At 48.0% G+C, this 24979-nt stretch overlaps 1 protein-coding gene across 4 annotated transcripts in view; it reads right to left on the bottom strand.

Moving 5' to 3' along the window:
* The window catches only part of BIRC6 (baculoviral IAP repeat containing 6), a 2208279-nt gene that overhangs the window by 162172 nt on the left and 2021128 nt on the right, over positions 1–24979 (bottom strand). For all 4 annotated transcript variants that reach the window (XM_078648748.1, XM_078648749.1, XM_078648751.1 and 1 more), the window contains 2 exons: positions 14579–14724; positions 2920–3030 (listed from right to left, as the gene is read on the bottom strand). In XM_078648748.1, the coding sequence (XP_078504874.1) occupies positions 2920–3030; positions 14579–14724 (257 nt within the window). The remainder of the gene's footprint in view (positions 1–2919; positions 3031–14578; positions 14725–24979) is intronic.

The following is a 24979-nucleotide window of genomic DNA, read 5'->3' as shown; positions in this document are numbered from 1 at the left end:
GAACGCAGCTGCCATTTTAAAATCATAGTTTGCGGACATCTTAAAAAGGTGGTTTCTGTCACAAGTAGGTCATCGCGCTACGACGTTGACGCCATTTTGTGAAAATCTTCACCGTCAGAATTGCAGTGATTTTAAATTGGATTTAACAGAGTTGCATGCTGATGCGCATAGCTGTTTATGGCAGCGGATTGCACTAGTTTACAAGATGATGTGCACAGCCTCTCATACTCAATGGCTGAGTTTTACCGCAAATTCGTACACAACTTTGCAGGGAAGACGTTATCTCTTTTGAAGAAAGGATGTGAATTTGTATGGTCTAAGAATTGTGAGGAGGAATTTGTTTGCATACAAAAAGATCTTAATAATGCCCTGTGTCTTAGTAGCTTTGACCCTGCCAAGATGTCATATCTTATGACAGACGCAAGTTCAACTGGACTAGGAGCTCTCTTGTTGCAGAAGGTTGATGGGGAAGAGAAAACAGTGTTGTTTATCTCCAGACCTTTGAGAGGTATGAATTTGATTATTCAGTTGTGGAAAAGGAAGTTCGTGGCGAGTTTTGGGCTACACGTACGTTGAAGAAATTTCTGTGGGGAAAGGAGTTTTTAAGTTTTGTCTGACCAAAAACATCTTAAAGATGTTTTTACAAGGAAGGGCATTGATTTTGTTTCCCATCACATTCGCAAATGGGTGGTAGCTCTCCAAGAATTTGATTTTGAGGTATCGTACTTACAAGGTGCAAATAATGTGCTTGCTGATTGTCTTTCTAGACTTGGATCTGAAAATGATGACACTGTTGAGAATGTAGAATGGTTTGGTGGGGAGTACATAGAAGAAGAAGTGAATGTTTGTTTAATCAGTGAGGGTATAATAACAGAAAGTGAATGGAAGGAACACCTTGTGGGTGATGATGGCTTACAAAGAATCATTACCATGGTGAAAGGCGGTTGGTGTGAGAAGAAGGACTGTGATGAGATTCTCAGAGGTTTTTGGCATGTCAAAGAAGATTTGTCTTTAGTGGATGAACTTCTCTTGCGTGGATGTAAGCTTGTTCCGCCATTTACTTTGAGGGATAAGTTAGTCAGAAACGCTCATGCTTCACACATGGGCATTGCTAAAACCAAGGAAAGAATCGGAGAGGAGTACTGGTGGCCCGCCATGGATGTGTTTGTGGAGGGGATTGTTCGTGACTGTGCTGAATGAGCAAATTGTGACAAATTACTCAAATGTAGGGTTCAACCCATGATTGTTACAGAATAAGCAGCTGGTCCATGGTCTGACATTTCAATAGATATTTTAGGACCTGTAAGTTTCAATTCTCAAGATCGTAGGTCATTGTGTGTATGGATTTGTTTTCTCGGTGGCCTGTGAAAAAGGTTGTAAATTCTGTGGAGGCTATTGTGGTGACTGAGTTTTTAGATGAGCTTTTTGAGAGTGAAGGTTTCCCGCAAACCCTCTTGTCCGATAATGGCGTTCAATTTACTTGAAAGTAATGCAAGATTTTCAGTCTTTCAGGGGGATTAAGCGCAAGAAAGCTGCTTTACATCATCTCCAAAGTAACGGTGTTGTAGAAAGATTCATCAACGTTTTGAAGGAATCTATGCAACTGGCAAGATTCTGTGGTGATAATTGGGAGGTGGCCTTAAGAAAGAAAGTCAGGGAGTATCGGTTCACTCCTCATTTATCTACTGGTGTGGCTCCTTTTCGTTTGTTCAAAGGAAGGATGGGGAATACTGAAATTGTTCCCTTTTGTTCCTTAGTGTGTGACAATGTGGGCAGCACAGATGGTTGGAGAGAAAGGGAGAAAGGTATTATGGCTGAACAGAAGGTTCAGTATGATAAAAAAGGCTGTCGAGAGTACTGTAGTCAATGTTGGAGACTGGGTCAAGATTAAGTCTCCAAGGAAAACTGGAAGTATTTCCAAGTTTAGCAAGCCTTTTCAGGTTATTAAAGTGTTTGAGAATGCCATAAAGACAAGTGATCACAACATTTGGAACCTCAGTAGGGTTGCAAACTTTTGCCCTTTGTCATTTATGGGTGCAACCCGTGTGCCTCCCACATGCGTGGTGGTTCCAGAATCTGAAACTGATGAAAGGGGGTGTAAACCGTTTTGCTTAAAGCGAGTTCCCCTACGATTACAAGATTGTGTTTCTTGATCTATTTAATGTATTTTGCATTATTTTCAACACACTTTAGTTCATCTTTTATATGTTTTATTGTTTGCAAAAGCTTATATATTGGTTGTTTATTTGTGAAGGGGGAGGTGATGTGGAGTTCTTAGCATTTCCCTCTGACAGCCAGAGCTTCTAGAACTTGGAGTGTGGTGCGTGCTCGTTGCCTAGCGCTGTTCAAAGTTAATGTTCAGTTGTTCTCATCTCTCTGCTGGATCGGGTCTCAAAGTAACTCTGTTCTTCAATAAACCCTCATTAACCTACGGTTTATGTCTAAAACCACATTTTTGGAGAAGACTAACCTTCACATAATGGCTGCGGCTTGCTGAACACATCTTTTTAATATAAGACAATGTGTGTAAGAAAGCCACTACTAAACCAAGCTTTCACATACATTTTCATTTGGTCATACATACAATGTGCTCAGATCTACGGGGTGTCAGAAGTCTAAAATTATTTTACATTAAAAGGTTCGAAATTCCTCCCAACCCCCTTGCAGCACAAATACTGTAAAACTCTAAAAGATGCCGCAATGCACAGTGATGCGAAGCAAAATATAAACCTCAAACAATAAAAGAAAACGTGCATGCCCAAGTAATATCTAAAAGAAGCTCTTAAAAAATGAATGGCTGAGGACTGGGCAAAAAAAATGCTGTTCAAGGCTTCCAACTTCTGGATGCAAATCACACTCTAAAATCATTTAAAGGCTCAAATGTTTAAAGAATAAAAAGTGAAACAATACACAACTTACCAAACTGTAGTCTTTTCATAATGGCCACATACTTCTCTTCAAGAGATCTTATAACTGATAAAGGTTTTGACTTCGCAGTACACTTTTTGGAGTATTCAGCCAGTTTTTTTTCTGTTGGACAAACAGTACGTTCATATTAAAATCAGATTTTGCTTTCAGGAAGAAAATTCAACATGAATTTCACCTTTGTCAAGCATTGACACTAATCGTGACCCATATTCCACTTAACAAACATTCATTTTTTAAACTAGCATAAGTCAGGCTTTGATGTACTGTACCAACAGAGGCATGTTGTTCATCCTAAACTCACAGGTGCAGAAACTTTCACCTTTGGTTCTGGGAGTAGGAAAAACAAGACCATTTGTCAGCCTGCTCCAGTGTCATGGAACATGGGCACTGAACGAAGGTAGGATCCTTCTAGCACGGTTACCCCCACTTTTTGCTCAGTGTCAGTATGTTTTTGACCTATTCTGAATGGGGCCTTGCTAATCAGGACCCTATTCACTGTGCTTTCTCTCTAAAATGTCCCTGGTAAGAATTTTTGTACATCCACAATTGGTTACTGGTGTACCCTTATCAGTCCCTAGTATACAGTACTTAGGGGGTCTCCCATGGGCTGCAGCATGTATTACGCCACCCCATGGTGGTCCATATAAACTGTGACTACAGGTCTGCCACTGCAGCCTGTGTGAGTTGGTGCTTGCACCTCTCACAACCGATATGTTTCCTTATTTCTTAGGTCATTACACTTAAAACCTATAATTCACCCTTATGATATGCTCTTCAGTCCTGAGGGCAGGGTGCTTGGTTATAAGTGTTAGGATACCCCTGCATGAGTAGGACACCCCTAAAAACAGCGGTGTCGAATTTCCAGGCTTTTTAAGTACGGTCAGCCATTTAAAAACTTAGTGGACATCAGTCAATACTTGATTTCTAACTATACAGAGGCTGCACCAAAACCGGTCATGTTTAGTATCAAACATGTTGGAATAATACCTCAACACTGACTCCAGTGTTGAGAATATGATCCCATGTACGGGGGGGGGATCGGATTCGTTGTGGGACGAGACTCGAGCCTGAAATCACATCACTCTTCGACCCTCTGAGCACTTAGACTTTGCCTGGAACTGAGACTGCTCCAAGGAAGACTCCTGCTGCTTCTTGTCTTACTGTTCTGCAAGTCTTCGTCGTATGTGTCAGTGCTACTTCCAGGATCTTGTAAGCCTCAAAGACACCCAAAGTAATCTCCCTTGGAGTAAAGGAGTCACTCCCCTGCATCTGCAGGCACAGTAATGAAGCTGACCAGTCTGCTGCTCCTGCCTCCCCACAGGTAGTGCTGCTGTGGCTCCTTAGATGCCTGACCTGTCTCCCCTGCAATGTGGAGGACAGTATCTCTCGTCGGGGCTGCTGGGACTGAACCCCTGCGCACTGTATCAACTTGCCGTTGCCAAGGCTTGTTGGCTCTGCACTCCAGAGATCTTCAGACTACAAGACGCTCCAGCCTCCGGAAACTCACTTCCTGAAGAACAGAGTCATCCATGCATCTCCTGCATTGTGGGCATCTTGCGTCCTGTGCCTCCGGTCTGTGGATCCTCTCAAGGGTCTTCCTTTGCTTCAGTGGGCTCCCCTGCTTGCTCAGGTCTGCTCTGACTCTACTGCATTTGGTGAGGCCCTTGAACCTTGCTGGTCCGACCGTTTGCTTCTTTTTGTCCTCCAAGCCAGGGATAGAGGCTGAAAGATAGGAATCATAGCCTGAATATCCCGGACTCGCTGCTCGGCAGGATAAACCCGAAACTACGCGGAGTCCATAACCGCTCCGATGAAGAGGAGCTTCTGAGAGGGAATCAGGTGCGACTTCGGCACATTGATGGAGAACCCCAGCAAATGCAGGAGGTAGGCCAGCAAATGCAGGAGGTGGGAAACGACTGCCTGGGGCGAGCCCGCCTTAAACAACCAGTCGTCGAGATTGGGGAAGACTGGAACCCCTGATCTGCGCAGATGAGGTGCGACCACCGCCATCACTTTTGTGAACACCCAAGGGGAGCTGGTAAGGCCAAAGGTGAGCAGGATAAACTGAAAGTGCTCATGGCCTACCGTGAACCGCAGGTAACGCCGGTGGGCCGGCAGGACGGGGATGTGGAAATATGCGTCCTGCAAGTCCATTGCTACCATTCAGTCTCCAGGGTCGAGGGCACACAAGACCTGAGCTAGTGTTAACGTCTTGAACTTCTCCTTCCGGAGGAAGAGGTTGACGTCCCTGAGGTCCAATATAGGACACAGGCCCTTGTCCTTCTTGGGGACCAGAAAGTAGTGGGAATAACAAGCACAACCTACTTCTGGCCCAGGAACGCGCTCAAAGGCCCCCTCGGCCAAGAGGGCCATGATTTCCTGCTTAAGAAGCGCAAGATGGTCCCTCGACATGCAGTGGTATTGAGGTGGCATGGCTGGAGGGGTAGTCTCAAAGGGGCTATTTCCTAGCCCCTTCGAACTATTTGCAGCACCCACCTGTCCGAAGTGATGTTGCTCCAATGGGGGAGATAATGGCGAATCCCGCCGCCCACTGGCGTCTGATGGGCCTGAAAGTTCTGACTAGGAAGGCTTGGAAGTGGATGCAGCAGGGGTGGAAGTGGATTGACCCGACCACTGGCCCCCAGAACCACCTCGGCGGTTCATGATGTTGTTGCTGCGTAAGCCTGTGGCTCTGAAATGAACGTGTTGGGGCACCCTCTCCATGGTCATGAAAGGAGCGAAAAGCAGAAGGCGGAGGAGGGCGAGTGGCCGACATGCCCAAGGATTTGGCCGTAGCCCGTGAGTCCTTAAAGCGCTCCAATGCACTATCTACCTTATTGCCGAAAAGGCGAATGCCATCAAAGGGCATGTCCATCAGAATGTTCTGGACATCCCCAGAGAAGCCAGTTGTCCTCAGCTAGGTGTGGATCCGAAGCGCCACCGTCGTGAAAATCGCCCTGCCCAGCGAGTCGGCGATGTTAAGCCCACAACGAATGGTGAACTTAGCTGCGTCTCTCCCGGCTGCTATAGCTTGGGCAAGTACTGTCCGTGCCTCCTCCGGACAGTTGGGCAGCACCTGCGCAACCGTGTCCCACACAGAGTGGAAATAACGGCCCAAGAGGCATGCAGTGCTCATCGACCGCAGCCCTAAGCTGGCAGATGAAAAAAGCTTCTTGCCAAGCTGCTTCAGCTTCTTAGATTCCCTATCCGGAGGTGCGGAAGGGAACGCGCTCTGGGAAGCAGAGGCTTGGATAACCAAGTTCTAAGGAGTGGGGTGTTGGGAGAGAAAGAGGGGAGGGGCCTGGTGCTGGGCGATGGCGTCGGGCCACACTCCCGTCCAAAAGAGCCCCTGTGTTGGGTCTGGACCAAGTGCCCAAAAGAACGTCCGAAAGTGCGTCATTAAAAGGCAGCAAGGGCTCTGAAGAGGTTGCCGCCGGCTGAAGCACTTCTGTCAGGAGGGTAATCCTGACAGCCACTGTAGGGAGTTCGAGGTGGAGGGCCTCAGCTGCCCTATGCAACACCACTGCGTAACTGGCTCCCTCTTCTGTAGCCACGGTATGAGGAGACAGCATGCCAAGGTCAGTTGAGGAGTCAAGACCACTGGCATCCCCCAAGTCCTCTGCCCAGTCCGGATCATAGTCACACTGTTGAATGAGAGGGTCCTCAGACCACTCTCAATCCTCCCCTTCCTCCGAAATCTGCAAAACAGGCTGAAAATAAGGCGGACGGACATAGGGGTAAAAGGTCGGAATCGGCGCCGTGTTCGGGTCGGGGCTGAAACTGGGACCGACGTCGGCGGTAGTACCGGAGGACGTCAGAGGTGGTGCCAGAGGAAGATTCGACACTGGTAGAGGGGTTATGAGGTCAACTGGTGTCGCCCGGGATCCTTGCCTGGATCCAGGGAGGTCCTGCGTTGCTGGGGCCGAAGCCGCCGGCGATGGAAGGGCAGGACCCCCAGTCGGGCCCGCGGGGCCCGTAGGCGCACCGGCAGGGCCAGACGGCCCAAAGAGTCGGGCCATGGCAGCAAGAAACTCTTGCACCTGAGCAGGCGTTGCCGACGGACCCGACAGGCTGGCGGCGACATCGCAGGCTCCCCTGGAGCCGCGGGGGTGGCACCGCCCGCAGCCCTGTCGCGTGACGGGCGAGGGGAAGTCAAAGAGCAACGACGCTTCTTCGACTTCTTCTTGCCATGCTTCGACTTACCTGACCCCAAATGCAAAGACTTAGATCCAGAGGGCAACGATGGTGACAGCTCCGCGACCGGTCCCATGACCTTCCATGGGACCAGGACCTTGAGCAGCGCGAAGCAGACTGATGGACTTACAGCAATTTCTGGATCGCTCCCGCAAAGTCTCCGGCGCCATGGCCCAGCAGTTGGGGCATGACTTGTGGAGTCGTGGTCGCGCCCCAGGCAGTAGAGACACACGTGGTGTGGGTCCGTCACAGACATCATGCGGTGACAGTCCCCACAGTTCTTAAAGCCGGGCATCCCTACGATACCAGGACTCGAAAAAACTCAGTCAAAAAGTGACTGGGGGTACATGTTCTTCCTGGATCTGCGCTTGCAGTCGTGGAAAAAGAAAGAACGGACGTCAGCGTGCGAGGGCGGCGTCTATGTAGCTGCCGCAACGCCATCCTGGCGATCACGAGCCTACGATGGACGCGAAGCCGCAAAACGCCACCTTCCGGCGCGCAGGGGTACTGCTGACGCAAACGTTCTGGATCCACTCTGACCCTTGGGGGTAATTCTAAGGTAAGGAATCTAACACTACGTGTTTCTTTCCGATAAGAAGGTCAAAACCAATTTAAGGTCCCACTGGGGCATATTGAAGGGTGGGAAATATGTGCTGAGGCCCTTTCAGGAAACGAGTCACAACAAGTGACTTGAACTGGGAGGATTGATTCAGCAATGCAAGAAAGTTGAAATGGCTAAAAGATACCCTTTAACTGTGTCCACAGCAAAGCCTCACTGATAATAAAACAAACAATACCTTGGACAAAGATGCATAAAGAGGATAATTATGCTTTTCAACGCTAAAAGCCACAAACTTGTCCCAACGATCTTTGTTGATTAACGCCTCGCTGCAGTATACCTTCACAGACATCAGAGAGAAGATCAAAAAGTGTCAAATAGCAAGGCTTAACCTTCACACTCATGAAGGCGGAGCGTATGCAGGTTCAGGTGTAGATCCTTGACCTGTTGCCACAACAGGAGATCCTCCCAATGGGGCAGCCTGACCAAATGACTGATGATCATGCTCAGGAGTTTGGGACAATGTACTCTCCATGCCCAATCCTGAGCCACAAGTGTCCTTTGGGCCTGGTCCATCCTATTGATATTCAGAACTTGAGGCTGGAGTCATATTGGCAGGAAGGCGTATAGGAATCCGAGCCACACTCGAGACAAAATGCCTATCCAAGCGAGAGCCACCGTGAAAAATCTAAAGAGCAGAGGTGATGACATTCCGCATTCTTGGGAGATAGATCTAACCAAGGTTCTCCCCATTTGCGGAAGAGACCTTGCACTACCTAAGGATGGAGATGCCATTTGTGCTCTGCTGGAGACTAGAGTCCACTGATTGACACCTCTCCCAGATAGCCTTCCCAACCTAGAAGGGATGCATTTGTCATCACTGTCAGGTCAAGGGGGGAAAGGGAGAGGGGCCTGCCGCTGACCCAATCTCGGTTAGTCAACCACCACTGCAGGTTGTTTGCAGTTCCCTTTGATATTTGGAGCAGGTTAGACACCTTCCCATAATGCAGCGCACAATGGGATTTTAGGTCCCACTGCGAAGTCCACATATTCCAGTGTGCTTTATTTACTAGCAGGATGCAGGAGGCCGTGAGACCTAGCAGCCTCAATGTCAGTCTCAGCGAAATACAGGATAGAGGCTGAAACACTGGATTCACAGCTTGAATATCTTGGAGGGTAGGCGCTGAACTGCACAGAATCCAGAATTGGTCAGATGAAATAGAGCATCTGAGAGGCACATTTATAGTGACCCAGCAACCGCTTCAGTCGGGAGGTTGGTGACGACTGCTTGGGGCGAGCCTGCTCTCAACCGTTGTTGAGGAATGGGAAGACTGGAACCCGTGACCTCTGCAGGTGGGCTGGAACCACTGCTATCACCTTTAGGAACACTCAAAGGGTGCCAGTAAGGACAAAAGGAACACACACTTAAAGAGCTCTTGGGCAACCATAAACCACAGGTAACGGTGTGGGCCGGCAGGATGGGTATATGGACATTTGCGTCCTGCAAGTCCAGTGCTATAATCCAGTCTTCAGGATCCAGGTCAAACAGGACCTGAGCGAATATGGGCATTCCGAATTTCTTCTTTGTCCGCAAGTAGTTCAGAGAGCGTAGGTCTAGTATAAAGCGGGCCCTTGGTCCTTCTTCAGCACCAGAAAGTCGCAGAAATAGCAACCAAGACCTACTGCTCATGATAGCTCCTTTGTGTAGGAAAGTAGTATCTGCTTGTTATGGTTACCCCCACTTTTTGCTTGATGTCTCACTGTTTTTTACTAGTTGACTGGGATCCTGCTAATCAGGAACCCAGTCTATCTGCTTTCTCTCTTAAACTGACATACACATACTTTGGTACACTACAGATTGGATACTGGGGTACCCTTATAAGTCCCTAGTATATGGTACACCATGTACCCAGGGCATAGGTACCCTAGAGGCCTCCCATGGGCTAAAGCATGTAATATACCACCCATGAGAGGCCACGCAAAATGGAACTCTAGGTCTGCTACTGCAGCCTGTGTAAGATGGTGCTTGCACCACTTACTTTATATATAGGTTCACTATATCTAATGGTCAATACACCTCAAAACTAATATGTCACCCCTATAGCAGGCCTTAACAATCCTGAAGGCAGGGTTCTGGATTTTATGTGAGAGGGTGCCCTGCATGAGCAGAGCCCCTCTGCAGCCTTCAGAGACCATTCTCCCGGGCTGTCTGTGACTCAGGCTGAAACAAAGGTAGAGGTGTATTATAACCTCGCGGTAAATGCTATCTCGAAAATGGCTGCGCAGAAACATCATGCTTGGTATCGAACACCTTGGAATCATACCCCCACACCAGTAACTGGTGTGAGAGGTATAATTCCACCCTTCTGAAGCGAGCTTTGTGGGGTCACCGGTCTATCCGGTACCAGCCTTCTCAACCCGGACAGCACAAAATGGATGCTGCCAGCCAGAGACACATTTCTACCCTCCTACTGCTGAGCCAAGCTCGAGCAGAGGAAGGCAGCACAATAGGCATCCTGTCACAGGGAGGGGTGACCACCTCCCAGACAGGATTTAGTGTATTGGAGCTGGGTGGGTGCACGCTGAGAATGCCTGAAAGTCTGCACTGGGGGCACATTTGGTGTCCCTGTGCATAGTCCGGCTCAAACCAGTTCGGGGAGCCATTGGCTCCTGCTCTGGCACGAAACTGGACAAAAGACATGGGTGTAGCCACCCCTTCCCTAGGAGGGTCCCCTGAGTGTGTCCAACCCTCTCCTGTATGTATAAAAGGGCTTACCTGGCTGAAAGACTTTAGCTTTTACGTGGACAAGATTCTACAAGAAGCAACCACTGACCTTCGACCATCTGGACACCTTGGATTTCGCTGGATCTCGACTTTGTCCCCCTTTCTGTCCAAAGCTTAGTTTGTGCCTTTCCTACATACAGGCTCCGTGCAGAACCTGTGGTGCACTTAAGACAACAAAAGAATCTCCCTTGGAGTGAAGGAGTCACTCCCCTGCTTTGCAGACACCTAAAGCGCAACTGACCGGTCTGCTGCTCCCGAGCTCCTGCGGACTCTGAAGATTTCAGCAACACAGGAGGTGGGTTCCTGAAAGTCCCTGAGGTCGATCTGCCATCTCACCAAGTTTGAGGCCAGTATCCCTCGTGGGGGCAGCGTAAGCCGAGCCCCTGTGCACCATGTCCATTTGCAATTGCATATTCTTGTTAGCGATTCCCGAGCTTGTGCATTGGACTCCGTGTAGTCCTGAGCCTGAGCAGTATTTTCACCAAAGAACTCCTGCCTCCTTATACCGAGTGCTTCGTGGGCTGGTACTTTGCAATCTTGCTCTAGGTCCCCTCGTGACTACTGGTCATCCGGCCTGTGGGTACTCCCGAGGGTCATCTTGATTGTTCTCAGTCTTTCCTGGTTGCTCCAGACGTGCCCTGACTCCCCCATTGCTTGGTGAGTCCCCTGGACCTTGCTGGTCCACACCGTAACCTGGTTGACCTTCCTGCGTGGGTTGTTTTTGCCAAGGCTTGTTGGTGCTCCAGCCGGACATCAACCCCTCAGGACTCGACATCCTTCGTGGGACAGGTCCCCTCCGGCACCTGGCCGTCCTCGACATCTCCTGGTTCTCGTGCCTGCAGAGTCAAGCGTCCCTTCTTCGCACCTGAAGCACCAAATATTGGTGGGCATTCGTCTTTCGAGCCCCTGGTCACTCTGTAGTGACCCAGACTCTGTCATCTCTGCTTTCAGGTTCCTTCCATCTAGAATCCAGGCTTGGATTCCACCGGATAATTTTCACCTTCCCGGCAGCAGTACTTCTTCACTTCCTTCCATTGAGAACAACAGAGGTTTCCGAAACCACTTAAGACCTATGCAGCAGGCTCCCCTGGGATAGGTAACTCAGGTACTACGGTATCCACGGGTGGGGTGGCTCTCTAAACTCTTACGTTCCAAAGGATTTGCTTAAAGTCCTCCTAGAAGGGTCCTTAAACTTTAGAAGTGTAACCGTGACTGTCCTATAGAATTAAACTGAGCCTGCGGTCGTGTTCCCACACTGCACCCGGCCTCCGTAGGGTCCCTGTCTACTCAACTTGGGTGGTTCCTTGGGGTTCCAGCGATTCTACGTGCTCCAGACTGTCTTGATCTCAGTCGTGACTGTTATACCACTATTTTACTATATGGTTTGGTCGCCCATTGTGTATTGTGCTACTTACAACTGTTCTATTGATCTCGTATTGAGTGCTTTGTGTTCTATCCTCGTGTAGAATATAGTAGAGAGTGTTATAGTAATAAATATATATTTTTATATAACTACTGTGTGGTTCTCCTTCATTTAGTCATTCAGGAGGTGATAGTCTGGTAAAACAAGCTGCTTTATATTTCTACAAAATTAAGCCTGAAGGCTGCTCTCCACAGCTACCACTAGGATAGCTTTCTAAAGGTTATTTTTGACCTCATACATCATAAGGGTTGTGTGGACTGGTACTGGGTGCCCACTTTAATTAGTGGCCAGCATTTACCAGGCCACCTTCTCACACTTTGGCCAGAAGAACCTGTACTACCTAGCCCTCCGTCAACTGATCCGATCAGGGGTGGCGGGCTACCATGAACAGAAGGGTGTAAACTCACTGAACAATTTGGAGCATCCAGTTGCATGAAGTTATCGACAGCCATCAGGGTAGGTGGTGCTAGTTCCTGCCACTGACCAGATGCCCATGATTGTGAGAGGGCTTATTTAAGGGGTTTGGAGGCTGCGGCTGCTGGGGTGGGAGAGGGGTTTGGAGGCTGCGGCTGCTGGGGTGGGAGGGGGATTTGGTGGAATGGGCAAATCTTTGCCGTGTGTCGCAGAAATCTTCGGGAGCCACGTCGTGCCACAAAAGGACTGGTGAACCTGCTGGTCATGGTGGCAGGGAGGAAATGAACAAGCCTGGCGGTAGCCCCTACCATAGCCATGAAAGGCAGTATGGGGCTGGCATGGGCCGTTGAGAGTCCCAACGAAAGGACGGTGACCCTGCTCTCCTTAAACTGCTAGTATACCAAATCTGACTTGACCCCAAATAGGCGAGTGCCATTGAAGAGCATTTCCCTAAGGGATGCCTGAACATCTCCCAAAAGCCAGTTAACCTCAGCCAGACATGACAATGAAGTGCCATCGACAAAGTAATCGCTCTACCTAGTTAGCCGGTTGTGTCCAGTCCGCAGCGTATTGTGAAATTTGCTGCCTTACTGCCATCAGCAATCTCCTTTGAGACCATGGCAGTGCTTGCACAACAGACACACTACAAGGTGAGGCAAGGCCAGTGTCTGGAGAGGTGTCCAGACAACTGGCATCCGCTAATTCTCATGGCAGTTATACTCAGCCAAGGTCTCTTCCAGGGGGTTGGGATAACCATAAGGATCCTCAGAGCCACCCCAATCATATTCTTCAGAAGGCTTGTCAGTGAAAGAAGTGCTGTCTCCGACCCAGAGGGTCTTGGTCTGTTTGACGCCGGAGTCTATGTCAGATGATGTTAGTCCATCTCCTTATAGGAGTTGGTTATAAAGATGTGGTCGCAAAACCGAACGGTGCCACTGGAACAGACTACAGGGAAGGTCACACACTTGTGACCAGAGCCGATCTAGATCCAGGAACAGATCCAAAAGGGCCCAAATGGCACCAAGGGGTGAACCCGCCAGTAGGAATCCAGTTGGGGCACCTACCGAGCCCATAGGGTCTGAAGGAGCTCCAGAAGGGATGGCCTGCCCAAATAAGAGATGCATGGCCTCAGTAAATTCAGCTGGGGAAGAGGATGGGGCAGGGTTGGTCGCTCTGAAAAATTCTGGGAGATGCAGAGCGGACCAAGACTCAGGCTCTGAGGCTGATGTGTGGGAGTCGGGCCTAGATTTGTGGCGTTGTTCTAGCACCTCATCTGACGACTTGGACCATCACGTTTAAGTCCAAGAACGCTTTGACTTAGTGGATTTCCTTTTCTTGTGAGACTTACACGTAAAGGAATTTGAACGCGACGGCAACTGGCTACAAGACCAGGCTCTGGACCTTCCCCCGACCAGGACCTCTGGAGGTGCAGAGTTGTCCAGGTTTAGGTGACCAGGAGCTTCAGGGAGTTCTATCAAACCACCCTGAGGTTCGTCTATGAACAGGCTTGGCAGGCATGAGAATCATGGTCTAGCTCCCGGTACCATAAGCAAAGCAGGTGGGGGTCTGTCACAGGCATCTACCTATGACTGGATGCACAGAGTTTTAAACCACACAGGTTTTTTAGGGGACATCCCTAATGTACACTGGGAACTTGGCTCACAAAGAATTTTGACTAAAAACAGAGCTGATTAATGCCATGTACTGGCACGCAGAGGTACTGCTCAAGGTTTTCTGGATCCAGTCCGACGCATGGGGAATATTCCAAGGTAAGGAATCTGCAGATAGAATTCTCTAATGGATACATTTAATTTACGGCAATGCATTTTTTAAACACAAAAATGAATGAAAGTGAGAAACTGAAATTTCAGATTCAAATGGACAGCTTGTCTTCTTAACCGCTTCAGCGCGGCGCGAATTTTCGCGCTGTGCTGAACGTTCTAATGAGCCAACGGGCTCATGACGGAACGGTTCCGTCATGAGCACAGGCCAACCGACGCTCATGACGGAACCGTTCCGTCATGAACATGGAAGGGGTTAACAATTCTAAAAAACCTACTTTTTATATATGCAACCATCATTGCAGAAAACAAGATTGGTCATCATGTCATTATATTAAATGCTTTTCTAATTTTAAGTTACATTGACGAACAAACTATGTTGAACATTTAAAATTAATCTTCTCCTTAATAAGTAGAGACTATGACACTTTGACAAGAAACAAAAAAATAACTGACAATGAATGACAGACATGTCCTGAACTCCCATCCCTTACCTTGGTTTGCTTGCCTCAAACTTGTAGTAGCCAAATAAACGATTTCTGCAGTTCTCTGAATGTCAGGAACCAACAATGTCAGCCCCTCAGGTTCAGGGTCAGAGGCATCTGGTTTCGCTCCAGCTTTAGCCTTATCTTTCTTGGACCTACATATTTTATTGGAAGTGGAAGAGCAAGAAGGAAATTCAAAACATCAATGCTGTTGTGTATTAAATTTAAGAAGAAATGTTAAAAAGTCATACAGATTAAAAAGACAGTCAGGAGTGCAGTAGCATGCAAGAAGAGTTTCAGGGAAAAAAAGGTTTTAATATGAGAGGACAAACTAGCCAATAGTAGGGTGGGGTGGAGGGGAATGGTAAGAGAAAAGCAAACTGAAAGCAGATATATGACGAAAAAAATCCCATCACAAAAATGTCTTTGCCCAGCCGCTTAAGTCTCTAAGGAGGTGGATAAAGAAGACACAGCGTTCGTCTAGAATTACTTCTAAGCACTGGTTATCATTAGGTTAAAGAAAGTTATCTCCTCCTGGGACCATGGCATTTTAAAAATGTAATAACAGCCTGAGAGGTAATAGTTGACATTTTTTATTGCCAGTAAACACGTTATTTACCTTCTACAACCATCTTTATGGTGGATTAGCATTCGACCTGACGATTCTCTGCCCTTTGAGTCCTTAAACACACCAGGTTTGATCAAGAAACTTGAAATAGTTCTACTGCACTTATAGGTGGTTCACAGGCCCAGATTTCCAACACAGATGTGATTTCACTGAGCAATACAAGGTGCTACCCCCGCACACTGTCGCCAGTTCCCGGTACTATTTTCCATGACCTTAAAGGTGGAGACATGGTCAATGAAATTGACAAAAATAGCAACATTCCAAAACTAAATTGACACCTTATTAATGGTTTTAAGACCACTCCACAGACTATCAGTGAGGAATCTGCAAGTAGGCAGAGCATCCACCAGAATAAAAAGTTACTTGCCTTTGGTAACAAACGTTTTGGCGGATACTTAAGACCGCAGATTCCTCACCTTCTGAATATCCCAGGAGGGAGAATGGTCAGGAAATATTTCCAACAAGTCTCCTACATGGATAGGAGACACTGGTTCCGCCTCAATGCTGGAAGTGACGCCATTTGTGAGCCATAAAGCGTTCACCCAGTGGCCCGGACATCGGTTTCTCATCTATTTTTTTCAGAGTCAATGAAGCAGAAATGCAACAAAGTGCTTTGTAACCATATTAGCATGGTCATGATCACCCTTCAAGATGAGGAGGGAGGGCTGTGTGCTAAGTAAGGAATCTGAAGGTAGACAGAGTATCTACCAGAAAGATCATTACAAAATGTAAGTAACTTTTTCTTCGGATGGACATCTATCTGCAGATTCCTCATCTTTTGAATAGATTATCAAGCAGTATACCATTTGGCGATGGGGCTTGAAGGTATTGTCCCCCCAATAAAGTCCTGAAGAACTGACCAGGCAAACTGACCCGCTTGTGCACTTCTGAATTTAAGCAGTAATGCTTAGCAAAAGTATGAACATATGCCCATGTTGCCACCCCTCCCTAATGCGGAGATGGACAACTTTGCCTTTGTGGAATGGGCCCTAAAGCTCTTAGATGGTTCTTTATGTGCTAGAGCGAAACACATTTAAATTCACAGGATGATCCACTTTGATAAGGTTCTCTTTGGAACGGCTTTTCTCTCTCTTACTTACATACCCTACAAAAAGCTTGTCTTTGACCATAAAATCCTTGGTTCAGTCACTATATAAAAACTAACTGCCCCTTTTAGATCCAGTCTGTGTAATCTCTTATGCTCCTGATGGGATGTGGAGAGGGGAAAATGAAGGATAATAATTAAATGACCCAGATTAAATGGGGCATTATCTTGGGAAGAAAATCAGCTCTGGTTCAAATAATCAATTGGTTAGGGAGAAAACAAATAAAAGGAAGGTGCCTGCTTAGCACTTGGCAAATCACTGACGCACCTCGCTGACGTAATGGCAACTAGGAAAAGCATTTTAAACGTTAAAGGCCTCAGTTGACAACTATGACACCTCTTTAACGGAGACCCCATCAAAAATGACAAAACAAGACTTAGGTCTAACTGGGGCACGAAATAAGTGAGTAGGGGGGAATAACATGGTCAGGCACTTCAGAAATCTTACAACAATGGGCAAATTAAACAAGGATTGTTTTTTTTTTTAAAAACCTTTATTGAAAGACACGTAGTAGTACAAGCGCAGGCCTACAACCACAGGGCCCGGCCGCAAAAGCAGGAGAGTCAAAAAAGGGGCCACATCAATGCGTACAATAGAATGAACACAGGATAGACGTGAAATAAAGACGTTAAACAGTCAGAGCCAGGATAAGAAAGGTTTCATTTTACATTTTATAAAGGAGGCAGCAAACATATCTACCGGGCGTCACGCAACATATACAGAAAAAGAGGGGGGGGGGCGGGAGGGAGACAGCCCCCCACGCAATCAAATAACCCTAGTAGGGCGAAGCCCAAAGACATCTCACGCCCAGCAAAGGTTCAAAAATAAAGGTCAAATGTCAGCAAACAAATAACGTGGACGCCACATGTACAGCCCTCCCGCCCCGGAAAAGGAGAAAGTGCGGACACGTACGAAACAAAGGAGTGAAAACAAAGGGACATAGCCCACCCCCTGAAAAAGGAAAAAGGGACCATAGAACAAAACAAACTAAAATAACAAACACCCCCCCCACCCTACATCACTGTAATGGCTACGGCCTACCCCACTAAACAGCGTGCCTGTCGCCCAGAGTCACCCGAAATATAGAAGAAAGAGAAAGGGAATAATAACAAAGAAAGAGAAAGAAAAAAGAGAGAAGGAGAGAAAAAAGAGAGAGAAGGAGAGGAAAAAGAAGGACAGGAGAGGAGAGGAGCCAGCGATCGAAACATGGAATACTACCCCGCCCGCAACAACGGATCACCAATCGAGGTCGAAAAGGACATTGAAAAAAGCCCACACAAGGATGAAAAACAAGAACTAACCAAAATAATGAGGCCTGGAGATGCCATTTAAAAGGGTCCCACAGGTACTCCGGCACAATCACCCCTGTCCACTTTTATGAAGAGTCGAGCCTCCAGACTCCGCCACGGCCGAAAAGCAGAATGATACAGTGGGTCCATACCAGTCCAGGAAGGCCAGTGGGATCTCCGCAAAACACCGTCCCGGCCAACAAGAAGCAACCAGGAGAACTCGGCAGCAGTCAGAATGCAAAAGTACCTCAACGATCCACGTGGCCAAGCACAATATCTGGGCTGTCCAGCACGAAGCAGAGAAATCAGGATGTAGGAAACACTGCAGCATCGGCACCGGGTCCACACGATCCCATAGAATCAAACACCCAGCTGGAGATCCCAGCACAGCAGCCGGAGAAGTTTCAACCATCACAATTCGGGAAGACGACACCGCATCACAAAATGGCGGAGCAGCCATGGCGGAGATCCGCGACTCCAAGTCTCGGCATTTCAAGGACAGGTCGATCCCCAGAGCAGCCAGGGCAGACAAGACAGCACTCCGAGTAGGGGCCGCCCGAATCAAACGAGGGCTGGAGAGGACAAATGCAGCAACTTCCCTGTCTCCAGGAGAAAGACTCTCCGAGGGGCCATCCGCCATCTTAAGCACAGCGCCCGCCGCCATCATCGTGGGCGCCTCCAAGTCCACCAGGAGCACCGGCGGCCCCAGGGCACACAACCGATCCGCGGCGGATGGCGCTCGGCGGAGAAAGGAGAGTCACCAGAAGAACGGGCGTGCTCCCCACAACACTCGGGGGGAGCCCAGCACCGGACCCCGGGCGGGACAAGCAACAGGAGTGGGCTACCCACTTGAGGGGTGCCGGACAGCGGGGCTTCTCTTCTTCGGGCCGGCAGGCAATCGGACATACGGGGTGGCCCACCCGCGGGGGTGGGTCCGCTCCAGGGCTTCCGGCCCGCGGCTCTCAGGCTCCCAGCATCGGGTCTCTCCACCGGTTCCGGACCGCCGGTACTCCGAACATCTCCGGGCAAGCACAGCACTCGAGGCCCCGGCGTCAGGGCCGGGAAGGCCAGCAAGGCAACAAGGGCAGAACGCCGAAATGACTGCACGCCAGAGCCCCGGACAAGGATGGTAAGTGAAGGCTTTTCCTTGGTGACCAAATTCGGAACACCCCGAACAGGATGAAATACAGGATAGGTGGCGGGGAGGAAGAAATCACGGAGCGAGGCGGTTATGCGACTGTTCCGATCGCCATCTTGGCTCCTCCCTCTAAACAAGGATTGTTGGTCTGGAAAACTGAAGCTATGTATTCCTTGACAATCCCCAAAAGTGCAGCCGTACTGTGAGAACACAAACTTGAGAATGTCTTACAAACTGTTCATCCAGGGGTCCACAATGTTCTTAGTATTCCAGGTGCCAAAAATGATTCCACCTTCCAAAGCACAACATTTTGGCGGGACTGCAGTGGGCAGACAGAATAACATCTACCAAGTCTTCTTGCAAATAGAAAGAACTATAAAGTCCCCACGCTCAATCTGAGAGGCAGATGGAGCAGGGAAAAAAGGTAGCTGCGCGGAAGTGTCATAATGGCATTCTCTCAAGTTGCAATCATTGCTACATAAAAGATGATACAATGCACATATTCCTTGTAAACCAAGGTTTAGGTATTTGTAAGTAGAACCGTAAAACTTCTGAAACATGGTGAGTTCAAACAATACACAAATGCTTTTTAACCATGTAGTCTTTCTACGAGGCTATGTGTGCATGGAGATCTTGAAAGACGTAATGCATCTAAACTTTTATGACCCTTCTTGAGGATGTTTTTCAGTTAGTAGGCAGTCAACATATACTTTTGACAGATTTGTCTGAAGACTCTCTTTGGTAGACCAGTAATGAGATAGCACTGGGATCCTGTTAAAGGAAATTGTCTATAACTTCATAGCATTTTAGGGACTCTGCTAAGCACTGATCACCTCGACCCCTAAGGACACACTAATGAGACATGGAGTAAGTAGACTACCCAGTTTCAGTAGATTTAGGGTCAAATGGTGCAGCAAATCCACCCTTGAAGGAACCATTCTAAGTGCCACAGATACAGAGGGTCTCCTCAGCTATCGTCCAATCCCAGATAAAAATACTCATGTGGTAGTTTAAAAAATGAAAAGAGGGTGCTTTAATGCTACCAATGCTCAATAATTACCTCGAGCACTAATACTTCCTAATTTAACCTCTGGGTATTTATTGCTAAGTCTTGCAGCAAATTAATTGTTCTCAGTTCACCAATCTGCATTCATGTTGAAAACGAGATTCCTTTTAAAATGTGGTTAGTTTTGGTGTTCTGGCCAGATGAACACCAGTGGCGTTTTTGACCTACCAAAATAGTATTACTTGCCATAATTACCAGACTAGTAAATAGTTCAACATCTGTACTTCCATACAGAGTGCAAACTATTTAAATTCATAACAAACATCTGACTGTCACGTTTTCAGTCTGGAAACTTAAATGAGTACCTATTGGTAAATAGAAAAAAGAGCTATAGTGCTTCTACTTTTGTCGATGACAATCCTCGTGCACAAATTAGTGATATGATAATCGACCGGCATACTTGTTTGCCGGTCCTACAGCGTCAAGGCTTTCTGCTTACTTTGAAACAAGCTGAAATTATATGTAAATAATGTGCCTTTACAAGATTCAACAACAAAGTAATTCTGGTAATGCAGTGTGAACCTAAGGAGAATAAATTGATCCATGGAGTTTGTTGCTGTCTAGCAAATGTCCAGGGTTGGGACACCCCCGAGCTAAGGCCGTAGTCGCAGCCTTTTCCCTGTTGGAATAGGCTCTTACTCAGGGGGCTGATTCTTAGCCAAAGCATAGGAGATCTTTATGCAGCGAATGGCCCAGCGAGAAATGGTCCTTTTCTGCACTGCCTGACCTTTCTTAGCTCCCAGTTACCCCACAAAGAGTTTGTCATTCATCCGGGAATTCTTTTGTGCAGACAAGGTAGAACGAAAAAACTCTTTTTGGGTTCAGACGGTGGAGACGCTCCTCTTCTTTAGAGGGATGCGCAGGAGCGAAGAAACTGGCCTGAGAGATAGATTGACTCAGATGGAATGGGGTCACCACCTTTGGAAGAAATGAAGCACGGTTGTGAAGCACCACTTTATCTACAAAAGTCCCCTTTTATAGGGGGGCTTACATGATAACGCCTGCAATCCACTCACCCTCTGGGCAGATGTTATCACCGTCCGAAAGAATGTCTTGATGTAAAACAGTCAGAGGGGACAGTTGCGCAAAGGCTTGAGAGGAGCATACCTAAGAAAAGTGAGGACCACATTAAGGTCCCACTGTAGCATGACAAAGGGAGTGGATGGAAACAACTGACCCAGCCCTATCAAAAACCTATTTAAAATTGGAGATTTAAAGAGACAGGGTTGATCTGGCAGTCGCAAAAAAGCTGAAGAGCAGAAAGATAAACCCTAAGAGTACCCAAAGCAGAGCTCTGCTGGCCAAGGGTAGGAATGAAAAGAAGAATAGAAAGAGAAGCAGAAAGAGGGTCAATAGACTTTTCTCTAGAGTATGATACAAACTTTTGCCAACAACAGGCTTACACCGCCAAAGTGGAGGGCCGCCTGGCTGCAAAATAACATTGAATACTTTGGTATGGATCCTGAGGAGCCCTGCAGCATCGAGAACGGAGTCAGCGCCGGCGCCGGGGCCGAAGCACCCGATGGCGCCGGAGCCACCGGCCCGCTTGGGCTCCCGGACGGAGGGCCTGAAGGCGCCTCGGCGGGTTCCGACAGAGGGAAGCGCGACCTCATGGCCATGAGGAAGGCGCTAATCTCCTCCGGCGTCGCGTGCAGCCCAGGGGCCGGCAGGTGTGGAGCTGGACACGGAGCCGCGTGGGCGGTGTCGCCCGTACCCCCGGCAGCATTGCGCGAACATCAGGGGGAGTCGGAAGAGTGATGTCGCTTCTTCAACTTCTCGTGCCTCGACATACCTGAGGACTTGGAGCCCAACGAGTGGTGTTGACTCGTCGAGCAGCGATGACTGTGGCCCCGTGACCGGTCCCTCGACCTCCTCCTGGACCGGACCTCGAGTGGCGCGAGGCAGACTGCCTGAGGTCGAGGCGCTTAAGGGACTGCTCCTGCCTAGCCTTCGAGGTCAAGGCCCGACAGTCGGGGCACGACTTGTCATCGTGGTCGGCCCCAAGACAGTAAAGGCACCGACGGTGGGTGTCGGTCACCGACATCAAGCGGTGACAATCGTTGCAGGGTTTGAACCGGGCATCCCTATCGGCACCGCGAGTCGAGGAATCGACTCGAGAAGGATCCAAAAGAGATCAAAAAGTTTAGTCAAAAATTGACTAGGAGTACTGCTCCTCCCGGATCTGCGCTTGCTGGCGCGGAAAAAAGAGGAACTGAAGTCAGCGCGCGAGGGCGGCGTCTAAGTACTGCGACAATGTCATCCCGGCGATCATGACGCCGACAGCGGACGGGGAGCCGCAGACGCCTACCGACGCGCAGGGGTAATGCTACGCAAAACTTTCCTGGATCCAGTCTGACGCCTGGGGATATTCGAAGGTAAGGAATCTAACACTAACCTGTTACTTTCAAATGTAAGATTCAACAAAAAAGGGAAGAGTTTTATGGCCTGGCCGTTGCTTAAGAAAAAGACCAACCTACACCTCTGCATTTATGAATATTATGAAGAACTAATAGTCCAGCTGATGCTTCAAGTTTGCTGATACAGAGCGTAGACCTCCAAAAAGATGGTAAGGAATGGTCAAATTTAGTAAAATGCAAGGCCATTCTCATCGATGGCTTTAGGACAAATGCAAAACAGTTTAAATTTGACATGCTTTCAAACGGGAAGCGCTTGACTCAATTGACATGTCTGTAATAAACCTGCCCGTGCCCCTATCCTATTGGTTGCACATAATGTGGGCAGGACTTTCTCTAGATGGAACTGTAGTCTGCTTAGATGCCCCAGTTCAAATTTCCACCTGATGTACCTTCACTCTCACCAAGGTAAAGGTTTATCGTAGTGTGCCACCTATCGAGTAGTTCACCCTAGTGGTAGGTGGGAGGAAGGGCTTCAGGGTAACCGTAAATAATAGCGTCTGTCAGGTGGACCCTGGGCCCCCTTGCAATTTGAATACCTCTAGAACACTTTCGGTCACAGCCATTGAGGATCTCAAACGTCCTCAGCAGCAGAATTAGTCTACCTCTGTTACAGCACTAACACACTGGGTGTATTCTGGGGAACCCGTCTCAGCAGCTGCTTTTTAGAACTGCTTGTGCTGAGCACTGGTACGACCCGACACACTTAAAGCCCTGCGTCCACCTATGATGGAAAGTAACCTATTTTATTTCAGGATACTGAAGCTATGAGGTCATGTCTGTGCCGAAGAGGGCAGGAAGGCACCCCTGCTGACTTTCAATAAACATGCCTCCACACCCTGTCACCCCGCAACATCAATGGTCACTCAGCCCGGTATCAGAGAAACGGTAACTCACCAAGACGGCCCATGGCAGTAACACGTCATTTAACTCAGATAAAAAGTCTCATCTGTGTGTAGGTGCGCACTGGTTATGTATTTGATATTTTAGTCTCAGCAGGATAATGCGCCACAGATCTCCAGGGAGTGGAAACGGCCCCCTCGGTTTAATGTACGACCATGACTGTTGCAGACCGCCAGGGCCTTGCACTTACTGACTTCTTTAGATCATTCACTTGCCCTAAAAGCTTGATACCCTACCCAGCAGACACAATAACATGCAGATTGCTCACTGTGCATCTCAAACGTTACTCATTAAAATAAAAGGAAAAGAAAATCAATGGCAGAACCAACAGTCTCAAAGGCGAGGTATACTGGCTTTGCGAATGCTTGTTGAGTCTGACAAAAATGCAGTGAAACTCGATGAGTGTCACTGCAACTGTGTTACTATCATTTGAACTGTTACATCGTCCTTTTTGCATACAATAACAAGGAAACTATAAAGGAAGCATGCAGATCCTTTCGAAAACATAATGTGTGATGGTTTTCTACATAGCGCCAACCTGTAGCCTCGGTGTCACTTGAAACTGCTTTGTAATACCAAATTAACACGCAGGTGTTTGTGGCACACACAGGAGGGGTTCAGAAAGGTGCTCGGGTGCAGGTGTGGTACAGAAATGTGTGCACAGAGAGATGTCTGCATGCCACCTCTAGTACAGGGTTTGCTACGACCCTCAGTAGAACCGAGGGACGCCTCTGCTTCTTGTTCATAATGGGGCCAGTGTCTGACCTGAGACAAACCTCTCTTGGGTGTCACCTTTGTACAGGGTACAACTGCAACGCTAACCAGGGGGCACAAACAAGATAGCTGAATGAGTTCAGCACCTGCCGCGCAGTGACACTCTTGCTAGCCCTGGCTGGGTCTAGCTACGCGCCTAGAGGTGCATCACCACAAGTGCTGCAAGGGCTCCCTTATTTACAATAAAAGGTGTCTGCTCATTCGGTTTGCGGTAAAAATTGGCCCTGCACGAGTAGTATACAAAGTTCAATTAAAAAAAACACTGCGTTTTTAAAAATACATGTTTGCAAGATTTCTTTTTTTTTGTTCTTGCCTGGGAAGTTGCTGCTGCAAATGCTAAATTATTATGAAGGTAGTGTGAAGTGGATTTTTGTCAGCTGCCAGTGACACACGCCCTACACAAAGAGCGTGGCCAGTAGAAGCCAGAAAAAGCATTTCATTAGACACATCTTCTTTCTTCCCGTGTCACCGATGGAAAATTAGCCTGAAACACACAGACTGGGCGAGTGGGAAGGCCTCCTTTAGCCACCCTTCCCTTAGTGCTTGCTAACCTTGCTTTTATTTAAGCGGATTTTAATGTTGCTCTCTCTTTTCAGGAGCGACACACATGTTCATTTTGATGGAAGGGTGTGTATTTCATGAGGGAACTGCTAAAGTGATTTTTTATTTCATTATATTAATAAACAAAATGCTGTTTTCAAAATTGCTCGCATAAGAGTCTTAATTTTAGCACAGTACCTTTAGGAACCCACTCTGTTCTATTTCCGAGCACGGCCTGGCAACGCACGTGTTTTATGAGATAAGTATTTTTTTTTCTTATTAAGACTTCATGTGCCCTAGTCCAATGGTACCTTTGCTGACAAACGTCGATTAATTTTAGTACATGAACTACACTTTTTCCCTTGCAACCTTGGAATGGAGTAGTCGGCATCGTTCTCCGAGAGACGCTTGCCACTGAAAGTTAATTTCACCTCTCAACACTGGCATACTGAGCGCTGCGCTGAGAGGGAATAAGAAGGCTGGTGTAGGCACAGTATTGCTAGGGAAGCAGGAAAATTGTTTTTTAACTACCGTTCATGGCGCCCAGGTCCC

Source organism: Lissotriton helveticus, chromosome 6 (genome assembly GCF_964261635.1).
Source record: "Lissotriton helveticus chromosome 6, aLisHel1.1, whole genome shotgun sequence".
Taxonomy (NCBI): domain Eukaryota; kingdom Metazoa; phylum Chordata; class Amphibia; order Caudata; family Salamandridae; genus Lissotriton; species Lissotriton helveticus.
Note: the sequence above shows the minus strand (reverse complement) of the source record. Positions and strands in the feature narration are given on the sequence as shown.